The sequence below is a fragment of the Engystomops pustulosus genome, chromosome 10 (genome assembly GCF_040894005.1).
Source record: "Engystomops pustulosus chromosome 10, aEngPut4.maternal, whole genome shotgun sequence".
Classification (NCBI taxonomy): domain Eukaryota; kingdom Metazoa; phylum Chordata; class Amphibia; order Anura; family Leptodactylidae; genus Engystomops; species Engystomops pustulosus.
Window position 1 is genome coordinate 3,294,862 of NC_092420.1, and position 14,410 is coordinate 3,309,271.

Sequence of the window (14,410 nt, forward strand, 5' to 3'; positions counted from 1 at the left end):
TCCACCCGGTGATAATAATAAGTTGTACCTGCAGACAGGACGCGATCTCTCCGTGTGATGATGAATCGGGCGCTTGCCCTTTGCTCCTCCCATTACTTGTTCTTACTTTCTGCTCCGTATTTTTGCCTCAGGCCGCGCTCTTGATAAACGTGGTGCTTGTGGATTTCTGGGCTCCGTCCCGTCCTGCGGGAGGTTTGTGCCGGGGTCCAGGGTGTAACTACAGGGGTAGCAGCTGCTATGGGGCCCGCAGTGTCAGGGGGCCCCAGCATCCAGGATATTGGGTGTGTATATGCTGTATGTATGTGTATACGGGGTATATATACTGTATGTGATTGTTACATGTGTGAGGATACAAATAGCTACATTTTTTAAGGGGGGAGGAGCTGGGGGTCCCAATAACAGATTACTGCCTGGGGCACAATAAGAGCGGGGACTGCTGGGGGGTCTAAATAAGAGGGGGAGGGGCACAAAATGAGAGGCAACTGCTAAGGGGGTACAATAATAGGAGACACTACTTGGGGGTCACAATGAGAGGGGGAAGTATACTGTGCGGTGATGGGGAAAAAATATACTGTCATCTCCTGTCCCTCTGCTATTAAACATTTGGGTCAGCTGTGACAGGTCAGAAGTTACAGGTCAGAGGTAACAGGTGACAGGTCAGAGGTTACAGGTTAGAGGTGTCAGGACAGAGGTGACAAGTCAGAGGTATCAGGTGACAAGTCAGAGGTGACAGGTCAGAGGTCACAGGTGATGTTAGTGAATGAGCCCCTGGCGGCCGCGCAGATACAATGTGACAAGCAGAAAAATTCCCTTCAGCAGTGGCTCCTCCCCTTACCCCCGCCCCATTGACGTCTGTGCTTATGATTGGTCAGGAGGCAGAGGTGAGAGGTTGCTGGCGGGCGGGGCCTGCAGTGATTGGCCGATCAGCTCCCGTTCTATTGTCAGGAAGAGGCGGCTCCGGTCCCGGGATGTGAAGCGGCGACCCCCGGGAGCACCGGGCATGGAGGGAGGGAAGAGCAACAAGGCGGAGAGTGAGTGACCGGTACCGGAGCGATACCGGGGAGTAACACTCTGCAGCCCCTGTATACCGGGGTGTAACCCTCTGCAGCCCCTGTATACCGGAGCGATGTGCTGCAGCCCCTGTATACCGGAGCGATGTGCTGCAGCCCCTGTATACCGGAGCGATGTGCTGCAGCCCCTGTATACCGGAGCGATGTGCTGCAGCCCCTGTATACCGGAGCGATGTGCTGCAGCCCCTGTATACCGGAGCGATGTGCTGCAGCCCCTGTATACCGGAGCGATGTGCTGCAGCCCCTGTATACCGGAGCGATGTGCTGCAGCCCCTGTATACCGGAGCGATGTGCTGCAGCCCCTGTATACCGGAGCGATGTGCTGCAGCCCCTGTATACCGGAGCGATGTGCTGCAGCCCCTGTATACCGGAGCGATGTGCTGCAGCCCCTGTATACCGGAGCGATGTGCTGCAGCCCCTGTATACTGGAGCGATGTGCTGCAGCCCCTGTATACCGGGGTGTAACACTCTGCAGCCCCAGTATACCGGAGCGATGTGCTGCAGCCCCTGTGTACCGGGGTGTTACCCTCTGCAGCCCCTGTATACATGAGCGATGTGCTGCAGCCCCTGTATACCGGGGTGTAACACTCTGCAGCCCTTGTATACCGGGGTGTAACACTCTGCAGCCCCTGTATACCGGAGCGATGTGCTGCAGCCCCTGTGTACCGGGGTGTAACCCTCTGCAGCCCCTGTATACCGGGGCGTAACCCTCTGCAGCCCCTGTATACCGGAGCGATGTGCTGCAGCCCCTGTATACCGGGGTGTAACGCTCTGCAGCCCCTGTATACCGGGGTGTAACACTCTGCAGCCCCTGTATACCGGGGTGTAACACTCTGCAGCCCCTGTATACCGGAGCGATGTGCTGCAGCCCCTGTATACCGGGGTGTAACCCTCTGCAGCCCCTGTATACCGGGGTGTAACCCTCTGCAGCCCCTGTATACCGGGGTGTAACCCTCTGCAGCCCCTGTATACCGGGGTGTAACCCTCTGCAGCCCCTGTATACCGGGGTGTAACCCTCTGCAGCCCCTGTATACCGGGGTGTAACCCTCTGCAGCCCCTGTATACCGGGGTGTAACCCTCTGCAGCCCCTGTATACCGGGGTGTAACCCTCTGCAGCCCCTGTATACCGGAGCGATGTGCTGCAGCCCCTGTATACCGGGGTGTAACCCTCTGCAGTCCCTATATACCAGAGCGATGTGCTGCAGCCCCTGTATACCGGGGTGTAACACTCTGCAGCCCCTGTATACCGGAGCGATGTGCTGCAGCCCCTGTATACCGGGGTGTACACTCTGCAGCCCCTGTATACCGGAGCGATGTGCTGCAGCCCCTGTATACCGGAGCGATGTGCTGCAGCCCCTGTATACCGGGGTGTAACACGCTGCAGCCCCTGTATACCGGAGCGATGTGCTGCAGCCCCTGTATACCGGGGTGTAACACTCTGCAGCCCCTGTATACCGGAGCGATGTGCTGCAGCCCCTGTACACCGGGATGTGACGCTCTGCGGCCCCTGTACACCGGGGTGTGACGCTCTGCGGGTGGATTAGTTTGAGGTTCCTGTGATTCCCGGCAGGTGACTCCGGCCTCCGCCACCACGCGCTGCAGAGGAGTAAAGCCGATATCCCCCCCATAGACCCTGAGGTTCTGCACGACCTGGAGATCCTCACACAGGACGTCGCCCTAAAGGTCGACCAGATGATGAAAAGTCTGAGCGGAACAATCCAGAACGTAAGACCCCAAACCCCGACCTGCAGCCCCCGAAATCACAGCCGCCCCTCATATCATGTCCTTCATTACAGATGACAGCGCTCAGCGTGGGCTACATCCAGACCTACCGGGACTCCGTGGACAGCCTGGGGGAGGCCGTGGACATGAGCATCAAGGTGAGGAGAGCCGTGGCCTCCAGAGCTGCACTCACTATTCTGCTGCTGGTGCAGTCACTGTGTACATACATGACATTACTTATCCTGTACTGATCCTGAGTTACATCCTGTATTATACCCCAGAGCTGCACTCACTATTCTGCTGCCGGTGCAGTCACTGTGTACATACATGACATTACTTATCCTGTACTGATCCTGAGTTACATCCTGTATTATACCCCAGAGCTGCACTCACTATTCTGCTGCCGGTGCAGTCACTGTGTACATACATGACATTACTTATCCTGTACTGATCCTGAGTTACATCCTGTATTATACCCCAGAGCTGCACTCACTATTCTGCTGCTGGTGCAGTCACTGTGTACATACATGACATTACTTATCCTGTACTGATCCTGAGTTACATCCTGTATTATACTCCAGAGCTGCACTCACTATTCTGCTGCTGGTGCAGTCACTGTGTACATACATGACATTACTTATCCTGTACTGATCCTGAGTTACATCCTGTATTACACCCCAGAGCTGCACTCACTATTCTGCTGCTTGTGCAGTCACTGTGTACATACATGACATTACTTATCCTGTACTGATCCTGAGTTACATCCTGTATTATACTCTAGAGCTGCACTCACTATTCTGCTGCTGGTGCAGTCACTGTGTACGTACATGACATTACTTATCCTGTACTGATCCTGAGTTACATCCTGTATTATACTCCAGAGCTGCACTCACTATTCTGCTGCTGGTGCAGTCACTGTGTACATACATGACATTACTTATCCTGTACTGATCCTGAGTTACATCCTGTATTATACTCCAGAGCTGCACTCACTATTCTGCTGCTGGTGCAGTCACTGTGTACATACATGACATTACTTATCCTGTACTGATCCTGAGTTACATCCTGTATTATACCCCAGAGCTGCACTCACTATTCTGCTGCTGGTGCAGTCACTGTGTACATACATGACATTACTCCTCCTGTATTATACCCCGGAGCTGCGCTCTCTCTGCAGTGTGATGCTGTTGTTCTCTCTCCGCAGGGCATGTACACGTTGATGGCGCGTTGCGAGGAGTTGGATCGGTCCATGCAGCCCATTCACGCTTTGGCCAAGCAGATTCGGGAGATTAAGCGCACGCTGGAGATGTTTGAGGCGTTATGTAAATAAGTAACGAGTTATTAGGATTCTTTTTTTAATAAATGTATTCATGTGTAAAAGAAAACTGAGTCCTGATTGGTTATCACGTAAGGGGGAGGAGCTTCCTGCTGGAATAAGCCCCACCTCTTCCTTTGATGTGATGGTTGTGCACTGACGTCTCGGCTTCTTGAATATAACTATTAAAACTCATGAACACTTCATAGGACTTGTCCCCTCCTGCTCCAGCCCTGGACCGCCCACTTGTCAATATTGAGTGTAATTTGCATATCAGATTGCTCGGGAAAGGTTGGGACTAGAGACAAAGTTCCATATGTTCCAGAATTGGTGGAGTGCCCTCCTATCACACGGCCCCAGGACTGTGTTCTCACCTGATGACTCTATCACCTGGAGACACAATCCTGGTGCCGTATTACAGAGGAGATTCTTGTCTTTCACAGGACACCAGGACACCACGTGATTGGTTTCTCTTTATTCCATCACAGTTTAAAGTTACAGAAACATCGATACAAAATAAAAAGAAATAATAATTAGGAAACTGATATTATTGGCCCCGCCCCCATCGCCGCCAGGACATTGTGCGTCGCGTGGCGTCTGCCGACCAATAAAGTTCAGTGAAGAGAAGAACGGAGGAATGATCAGGTGATGGCGCTGCACGCGCTCTGCAGTCAGATGAGGGGGGAGGAGTCCATAGCGAATATCTGTATATAAAATATCTGCACGCGCAGGGGGCGGGGCCTCTAGGTCAGCGTCTCGCCTTTGGTCACCTGTGAATAGAACCGGAGAGGAAAAGGTTAAGGACGGTGACGACCTGCAGGGGATAGAACGAGAAATGCGTCATCAGACAGAAGCCAATCCAAAGCCGGCGCATGCAGATGACCCCGCCCCCCCTCTGTGCACACACAGGACACGCCCCCTGCGCACACACAGGACACGCCCCCTGCGCACACACAGCAGCAGCACGGCGCATATCAGACACACAAATACCAACACCGTGTCAGTACCTGGGTTGGACCTACAGCGCTGTTCATCCTGAGCCTCCTGGTGCGTAAACAGAATGCCAGGACTACAATATAGACTGACGTACAGGAGGGGGCGGGGTGTAACCACGGCAATAGCACCGAATTACAGGGGGGGTCCCACTGCTGGGTCACACTGAAGGATGTAGGGGAATGTGGGGTCCCTGTATAAGAGGTGGGGGGGTCCCTGTATAAGAGGTGGGGGGGTCCCTGTATAAGAGAGTGGGGGGGGGGGGGGTCCCAGACCTTCCCTGTAGGTGAAGTCCAAAACCTCATCTAATATTTTATAATGTCTCCATGGTAACAGACTACAAACACTCCCAGTGTAGTCACAGCTACAACACCGGATCAGACCACGGGGGGAGGGGCTGTAGTCTGTTACCATGGAGATTCATGGATCAGAAGAAGAGATAATAAGAGGCGACAGAAGAGCTGATGGAAGAAGAGATTTATTCTGTCATCACTTCACCATTCACTGACAGCAAGCAGAGGTCTGGCCTCATCTAATGTTACAGCAGCCTCATATCACATCTATGGCTCCCGGGAGACTGTCAGCAGAACACTGCTGCTGCTGACAGGTCCGCCCCCCCAAGCCGCCTGCTGACTGGTCCACACAAGGGGGAGGGCACCTGTCAGCAGCCGCTCCTATAAAGGAAGAGCGACAATAGATCCGCCCCCGGCAGCTGCTGACAGTCTCCACGTACAGAGAATCAGCGCAGGATGTACAGGAAAGGCTGGAGCTAGAGAGGAAGGGGTTAAAGGGGCGGAGCTGCAGGAACACCCCCTGCCCATGCCCCGCCCCTCCCGGGCTGAGGACTCACTTCCTCTTCCTGAGCCGCCATTATATGTGATAAAGGGTTAATATCAGCCGAATGTCCAAACCCAAAACACAAGAGCAAAAAGTAACAACGAAAAAACAGCGAAGAGGAGGAGCATGCGGGAGGGGGCGGGGCAGGAGGCGGGATCATGCGGCACAACAATTATTCTGCAGTCACCAGCATCCGGAGCGCGGCAAATAGAGAACAGGAGAAAGATGAACGTGAGAATCAGAGCAACAGCCGAGAGCACGAGACACAGCGCACCCCGAGCGTGCACCCCAACCCCGTACTGTGACATCACTGTGTGTATTATCCCTGTACTGTGACATCACTGTGTGTATTATCCCTGTACTGTGACATCACTGTATTACCCCTGTACTGTGACATCACTGTGTGTAATACCCCCTGTACTGTGACATCACTGTGTGTATTATCCTGTACTGTGACATCACTGTATTACCCCTGTACTGTGACATCACTGTATTACCCCTGTACTGTGACATCACTGTATTACCCCTGTACTGTGACATCACTGCGTGTATTATCTCTGTACTGTGACATCACTGTATTACCCCTGTACTGTGACATCACTGCGTGTATTATCCTGTACTGTGACATCACTGTATTACCCCTGTACTGTGACATCACTGCGTGTATTATCCCTGTACTGTGACATCACTGCGTGTATTATCCCTGTACTGTGACATCACTGCGTGTATTATCCCTGTACTGTGACATCACTGTGTGTATTATCCCTGTACTGTGACATCACTGTGTGTATTATCCCCTGTACTGTGACATCACTGTGTGTATTATCCCCTGTACTGTGACATCACTGCGTGTATTATCCTGTACTGTGACATCACTGTATTACCCCTGTACTGTGACATCACTGCGTGTATTATCCCTGTACTGTGACATCACTGTGTGTATTATCCCTGTACTGTGACATCACTGTGTGTATTATCCCTGTACTGTGACATCACTGTGTGTATTATCCCTGTACTGTGACATCACTGTGTGTATTATCCCCTTTACTGTGACATCACTGTGTGTATTATCCCCTGTACTGTGACATCACTGTGTGTATTATCCCCTGTACTGTGACATCACTGTGTGTATTATCCCTGTACTGTGACATCACTGTGTGTATTATCCCTGTACTGTGACATCACTGTGTGTATTATCCCTGTACTGTGACATCACTGTGTGTATTATCCTGTACTGTGACATCGCTGTGTGTATTATCTCTGTACTGTGACATCGCTGTGTGTATTATCCCTGTACTGTGACATCACTGTGTGTATTATCCCCTGTACTGTGACATCGCTGTGTGTATTATCTCTGTACTGTGACATCGCTGTGTGTATTATCCCTGTACTGTGACATCACTGTGTGTATTATCCCTGTACTGTGACATCGCTGTGTGTATTATCCATGTACTGTGACATCACTGTGTGTATTATCCCTGTACTGTGACATCGCTGTGTGTATTATCCCTGTACTGTGACATCACTGTGTGTATTATCCCTGTACTGTGACATCGCTGTGTGTATTACCCCTGTACTGTGACATCACTGCGTGTATTATCTCTGTACTGTGACATCACTGTATTACCCCTGTACTGTGACATCACTGCGTGCATTATCCTGTACTGTGACATCACTGTATTACCCCTGTACTGTGACATCACTGCGTGTATTATCCCTGTACTGTGACATCACTGCGTGTATTATCCCTGTACTGTGACATCACTGTGTGTATTATCCCTGTACTGTGACATCACTGTGTGTATTATCCCTGTACTGTGACATCACTGTGTGTATTATCCCTGTACTGTGACATCACTGTGTGTATTATCCCCTGTACTGTGACATCACTGTATTATCCCTGTACTGTGACATCACTGCGTGTATTATCCCTGTACTGTGACATCACTGTGTGTATTATCCCTGTACTGTGACATCACTGTGTGTATTATCCCTGTACTGTGACATCACTGTGTGTATTATCCCCTGTACTGTGACATCACTGTATTATCCCTGTACTGTGACATCACTGCGTGTATTATCCCTGTACTGTGACATCACTGTGTGTATTATCCCTGTACTGTGACATCACTGTGTGTATTATCCCTGTACTGTGACATCACTGTGTGTATTATCCCTGTACTGTGACATCACTGTGTGTATTATCCCTGTACTGTGACATCACTGTGTGTATTATCCCCTGTACTGTGACATCACTGTATTATCCCTGTACTGTGACATCACTGCGTGTATTATCCCTGTACTGTGACATCACTGTGTGTATTATCCCTGTACTGTGACATCACTGTGTGTATTATCCCTGTACTGTGACATCACTGTGTGTATTATCCCCTGTACTGTGACATCACTGTATTATCCCTGTACTGTGACATCACTGCGTGTATTATCCCTGTACTGTGACATCACTGTGTGTATTATCCCTGTACTGTGACATCACTGTGTGTATTCTCCCTGTACTGTGACATCACTGTGTGTATTCTCCCTGTACTGTGACATCACTGTGTGTATTATCTCTGTACTGTGACATCACTGTGTGTATTCTCCCTGTACTGTGACATCACTGTGTGTATTCTCCCTGTACTGTGACATCACTGTGTGTATTCTCCCTGTACTGTGACATCACTGTGTGTATTCTCCCTGTACTGTGACATCACTGTGTGTATTCTCCCTGTACTGTGACATCACTGTGTGTATTCTCCCTGTACTGTGACATCACTGTGTGTATTCTCCCTGTACTGTGACATCACTGTGTGTATTCTCCCTGTACTGTGACATCACTGTGTGTATTCTCCCTGTACTGTGACATCACTGTGTGTATTATCTCTGTACTGTGACATCACTGTGTGTATTATCCCTGTACTGTGACATCACTGTGTGTATTATCCCTGTACTGTGACATCACTGTGTGTATTATCCCTGTACTGTGACATCACTGTGTGTATTATCCCTGTACTGTGACATCACTGTGTGTATTATCCCTGTACTGTGACATCACTGTGTGTATTATCCCTGTACTGTGACATCGCTGTGTGTATTATCCCTGTACTGTGACATCGCTGTGTGTATTCCCCCTGTACTGTGACATCACTGTGTGTATTCCCCCTGTACTGTGACATCACTGTGTGTATTATCCCTGTACTGTGACATCACTGTGTGTATTATCCCTGTACTGTGACATCACTGTGTGTATTATCCCCTGTACTGTGACATCGCTGTGTGTATTATCCCTGTACTGTGACATCACTGTGTGTATTATCCCTGTACTGTGACATCACTGTGTGTATTATCCCCTGTACTGTGACATCGCTGTGTGTATTATCCCTGTACTGTGACATCACTGTGTGTATTATCCCTGTACTGTGACATCACTGTGTGTATTCTCCCTGTACTGTGACATCACTGTGTGTATTCTCCCTGTACTGTGACATCACTGTGTGTATTCTCCCTGTACTGTGACATCACTGTGTGTATTATCCCTGTACTGTGACATCGCTGTGTGTATTATCCTGTACTGTGACATCGCTGTGTGTATTATCCCTGTACTGTGACATCGCTGTGTGTATTATCCCTGTACTGTGACATCACTGTGTGTATTATCCCTGTACTGTGACATCACTGTGTGTATTATCCCTGTACTGTGACATCACTGTGTGTATTATCCCTGTACTGTGACATCACTGTGTGTATTATCCCTGTACTGTGACATCACTGTGTGTATTATCCCTGTACTGTGACATCACTGTGTGTATTATCCCTGTGCTGTGACATCACTGTGTGTATTATCCCTGTACTGTGACATCACTGTGTGTATTATCCCTGTACTGTGACATCACTGTGTGTATTATCCCTGTGCTGTGACATCACTGTGTGTATTATCCCTGTACTGTGACATCACTGTGTGTATTATCCCCTGTACTGTGACATCACTGTGTGTATTATCCCTGTACTGTGACATCACTGTGTGTATTATCCCTGCACTGTGACATCACTGTGTGTATTATCCCTGTACTGTGACATCACTGTGTGTATTAGCTCCTCCTTCTTGGTGGATAATCTGTATGTTCCCCGGATACAATGTTTGGTGTCTCTGTGTGACAGGAGGTAGGTAGATCGGGGAGGTACTTACCCGCGCCTCTATGTACTCGATCCGTCTCTCCAGCGCCGTCAGCTTCTCGTTTAATGTCGCCAGTCGTGAGCGGCAGGACATGTCTGCAGAGAGGAAGAGAAGGGGTTAAACAGGACAAACTGTACAAGAGCCTATACATGAGGCCCCTCCCCCTGTATATCTGTAGCTCCTCCCACCTCCATGTATATAAGAGGCCCCTCCCCCTGTATATCTGTAGCTCCTCCCACATCCATGTATATAAAAGGCCCCTCCCCCTGTACATCTGTAGCTCCTCCCACCTCCATGTATATAAGAGGCCCCTCCCCCTGTATATATGTAGCTCCTCCCACCTCCATGTATATAAGAGGCCCCTCCCCCTGTATATATGTAGCTCCTCCCACATCCATGTATATAAAAGGCCCCTCCCCCTGTACATCTGTAGCTCCTCCCACCTCCATGTATATAAGAGGCCCCTCCCCCTGTATATCTGTAGCTCCTCCCACCTCCATGTATATAAGAGGCCCCTCCCCCTGTATATATGTAGCTCCTCCCACCTCCATGTATATAAGAGGCCCCTCCCCCTGTATATATGTAGCTCCTCCCACCTCCATGTATATAAGAGGCCCTCCCCCTGTACATCTGTAGCTCCTCCCACATCCATGTATATAAAAGGCCCCTCCCCCTGTACATCTGTAGCTCCTCCCACCTCCATGCATATAAGAGGCCCCTCCCCCTGTATATATGTAGCTCCTCCCACCTCCATGTATATAAGAGGCCCCTCCCCCTGTACATCTGTAGCTCCCCCCACCTCCATGCATATAAGAGGCCCCTCCCCCTGCATATCTGTAGCTCCTCCCACCTCCATGTATATAAGAGGCCCCTCCCCCTGTATATATGTAGCTCCTCCCACCTCCATGTATATAAGAGGCCCCTCCCCCTGTATATATGTAGCTCCTCCCACCTCCATGTATATAAGAGGCCCCTCCCCCTGTATATATGTAGCTCCTCCTCTGTGTATACTTGGCTACTCCCCTGTCCTCCCCTCTATCTGCAGCTTTATGTCACGTCCTGTATCCCCCTCCTCCATCTGTATATCCCAAGCCCCTCCCCTTTATATACATATATATGCACACGAGGCTCCTCCCCCCTGTATCCTCCTCCTCTGTGTATTTACAGGGCTCCTCCCCCTCCTCTGTGTATATACGAGGCTCCTCCCCCCTGTACATCTCCTGTATCCTCCCCCTATTCTGTTTATATACAAGGCTCCTCCCCCCTGTACATCTCCTGTATCCTCCTCCTCTGTGTATATAAGGGGCTCCTCCCCCTTGTACATCTCCTGTATCCTCCTCCTCTGTGTATATACGGGGCTCCTCCCCCCTGTACATCTCCTGTATCCTCCTCCTCTGTGTATATACGGGGCTCCTCCCCCTTGTACATCTCCTGTATCCTCCTCCTCCTCTCTGTATATACTGGGCTCCTCCCCCTTGTACATCTCCTGTATCCTCCTCTGTGTATATACGGGGCTCCTCCCCCTTGTACATCTCCTGTATCCTCCTCCTCTCTGTATATACGGGGCTCCTCCCCCCTGTACATCTCCTGTATCCTCCTCCTCTGTGTATATACGGGATCCTCCCCCCTGTACATCTCCTGTATCCTCCTCCTCTGTGTATATACTGGGCTCCTCCCCCCTGTACATATCCTGTATCCTCCTCCTCCTCTGTGTATATACGGGGCTCCTCCCCCTTGTACATCTCCTGTATCCTCCTCCTCCTCTCTGTATATACGGGGCTCCTCCCCCTTGTACATCTCCTGTATCCTCCTCCTCTGTATATACGGGGCTCCTCCCCCTTGTACATCTCCTGTATCCTCCTCCTCTGTATATACGGGGCTCCTCCCCCTTGTACATCTCCTGTATCCTCCTCCTCTGTATATACGGGGCTCCTCCCCCTTGTACATCTCCTGTATCCTCCTCCTCTGTATATACGGGGCTCCTCCCCCTTGTACATCTCCTGTATCCTCCTCCTCTGTATATACGGGGCTCCTCCCCCTTGTACATCTCCTGTATCCTCCTCCTCTGTATATACGGGGCTCCTCCCCCTTGTACATCTCCTGTATCCTCCTCCTCTGTATATACGGGGCTCCTCCCCCCTGTCCATCTCCTGTATCCTCCTCCTCTGTATATACGGGGCTCCTCCCCCTTGTACATCTCCTGTATCCTCCTCCTCCTCTCTGTATATACGGGGCTCCTCCCCCTTGTACATCTCCTGTATCCTCCTCCTCCTCTCTGTATATACGGGGCTCCTCCCCCTTGTACATCTCCTGTATCCTCCTCCTCCTCTCTGTATATACGGGGCTCCTCCCCCTTGTACATCTCCTGTATCCTCCTCCTCCTCCTCTGTATATACGGGGCTCCTCCCCCTTGTACATCTCCTGTATCCTCCTCCTCTGTATATACGGGGCTCCTCCCCCCTGTCCATCTCCTGTATCCTCCTCCTCTGTATATACGGGATCCTCCCCCTTGTACATCTCCTGTATACCCCCCTCCTCCTCTGTATATACGGGAGCCTCCCCCTTGTACATCTCCTGTATACCCCCCTCCTCCTCTGTATATACGGGGCTGGGGCTGATGCGGGGCTCGGGCCTGAGGTCTCGGTCTTTTTCTCACCGAACGAGTTGAGGAAGTCGGCGATCTTCTTGATGCTGCTGGTGATGACCTCGATGTACTCCCTGTTGGCCCAGTCCTGGTGGATCTCCCTCTGCACCGGGTCCTCCTGGCTGGCCATCTTCCCTTCTCCTCCGTGTACAGCCGGGAGCCGCCTGCAGGAGGAGCCCTCACCTCCCCGTCATATCCGAGGCGCCGGCGGCCATCTTACTGCCTGGCAGAGCCGCCCCCGCCCCGCCCTGCGCCGCCACAGCCGCGGGACCGGGGACTGATGCCGAGAGCGCCATGTTACAAGCTGGCAGGGAGGGGGCGGAGCGAGGGCGGGGCTATGTGTATGGAGGCGCGGAGAGACCAAAACATAACGGACCGCGCCCAACTGTGAGACTGGAGGGGTTTAGGGCTAGATTAGATACACGGCTCTACAGAGAGTATCACACAGTATAGGATTAGATACACGGCTCTACAGAGAGTATCACACAGTATAGGATTAGATACACGGCTCTACAGAGAGTATCACACAGTATAGGATTAGATACACGGCTCTACAGAGAGTATCACACAGTATAGGATTAGATACACGGCTCTACAGAGAGTATCACACAGGATGGGATTAGATACACGGCTCTACAGAGAGTATCACACAGGATGGGATTAGATACACAGCTCAGCAGACAGTATCACACAGGATGGGATTAGATACACAGCTCAGCAGTCAGTATCACACAGGATGGGATTAGATACACAGCTCAGCAGACAGTATCACACAGGATGGGATTAGATACACAGCTCAGCAGACAGTATCACACAGGACAGGATTAGATACACAGCTCAGCAGACAGTATCACAGGATAGGATTAGATACACAGCTCAGCAGACAGTATCACACAGGATAGGATTAGAAGTGCGGCACTGCTCTAGCCATTGTTAAAGGGAATGTGAGTGATCTTAAAGGGAATGTGAGTGATCTTAAAGGGAATGTGAGTGATCTTAAAGGGAATGTGAGTGATCTTAAAGGGAATGTGAGTGAACCCCATTGCGCTTGTCATGGCTCGGCCGATGATTATTCGTTGGATCTGTGGCTCTTCAGGTAGGTGGGACATACAGGTGGGTCACAGCTGGTGCCACGTGTCGTGGTTTGGATGTTACGGAGGGGACGTTCTTGGAGCGGATTGTGCGTCGTCCGTGCAGAATATTTGTAGATTGTAATAATATTATTTATTCTGCACTTTGTGTCTTTTCTTCTTTGTGCTTTCTGTAGGTTTAGTATTTTGTGATATTTTGTGTTACATGAGACCCCCCCCCCCCCTCTAATGAATTGGATGCAAGATTCAAAGGGGTCCTATAACTCTTACCCAAATCCAAGGGGCGGGGCCTTATACTAGAATGTAAGCTCTTGGGGGCAGGACCCTCACTGCTGTTCCATTGTTGTTGCTCTGTAATGTTATTTTTGTACTTCGCTGTGGAATATGATGGTGCTATAGAAATGAAGCTTTATCCGGGGCTGATGCTATGTAATGGGCTCCTCTGTACACTGGGGGGCGTCGCACACATCCTGCACCCCCCACAGCTGATCTCCATGTATTGCTGGGTGACACATTGTGATGCAGAGACCTTGCAGCAGCTCTGGGGGTGAGTGGAGGAGTGGG

The 14,410-nt window shown here is 50.8% G+C and overlaps 2 protein-coding genes across 2 annotated transcripts; one reads left to right on the forward strand and one right to left on the reverse strand.

Annotated features, from left to right (window-relative positions):
• The first annotated feature begins 745 nt into the window (after positions 1-745).
• On the forward strand, positions 746-4,177 carry BORCS6 (BLOC-1 related complex subunit 6). Its single transcript, XM_072126634.1, has 4 exons — positions 746-1,031; positions 2,641-2,795; positions 2,867-2,950; positions 3,997-4,177. Exons 1-4 carry the CDS (start codon positions 761-763, stop codon positions 4,120-4,122), a joined length of 636 nt encoding a protein of 211 aa, XP_071982735.1. The 5' UTR covers positions 746-760; the 3' UTR covers positions 4,123-4,177.
• A 390-nt stretch (positions 4,178-4,567) lies between these two features.
• BRK1 (BRICK1 subunit of SCAR/WAVE actin nucleating complex) lies at positions 4,568-12,974 on the reverse strand. Its single transcript, XM_072126636.1, has 3 exons — positions 12,768-12,974; positions 10,124-10,206; positions 4,568-4,877 (listed from the first exon to the last, which is right to left on the reverse strand). The coding sequence occupies exons 1-3, from the start codon at positions 12,883-12,885 to the stop codon at positions 4,851-4,853; spliced, it is 228 nt and encodes a 75-aa protein (XP_071982737.1). The 5' UTR covers positions 12,886-12,974; the 3' UTR covers positions 4,568-4,850.
• Positions 12,975-14,410: the final 1,436 nt, after the last annotated feature.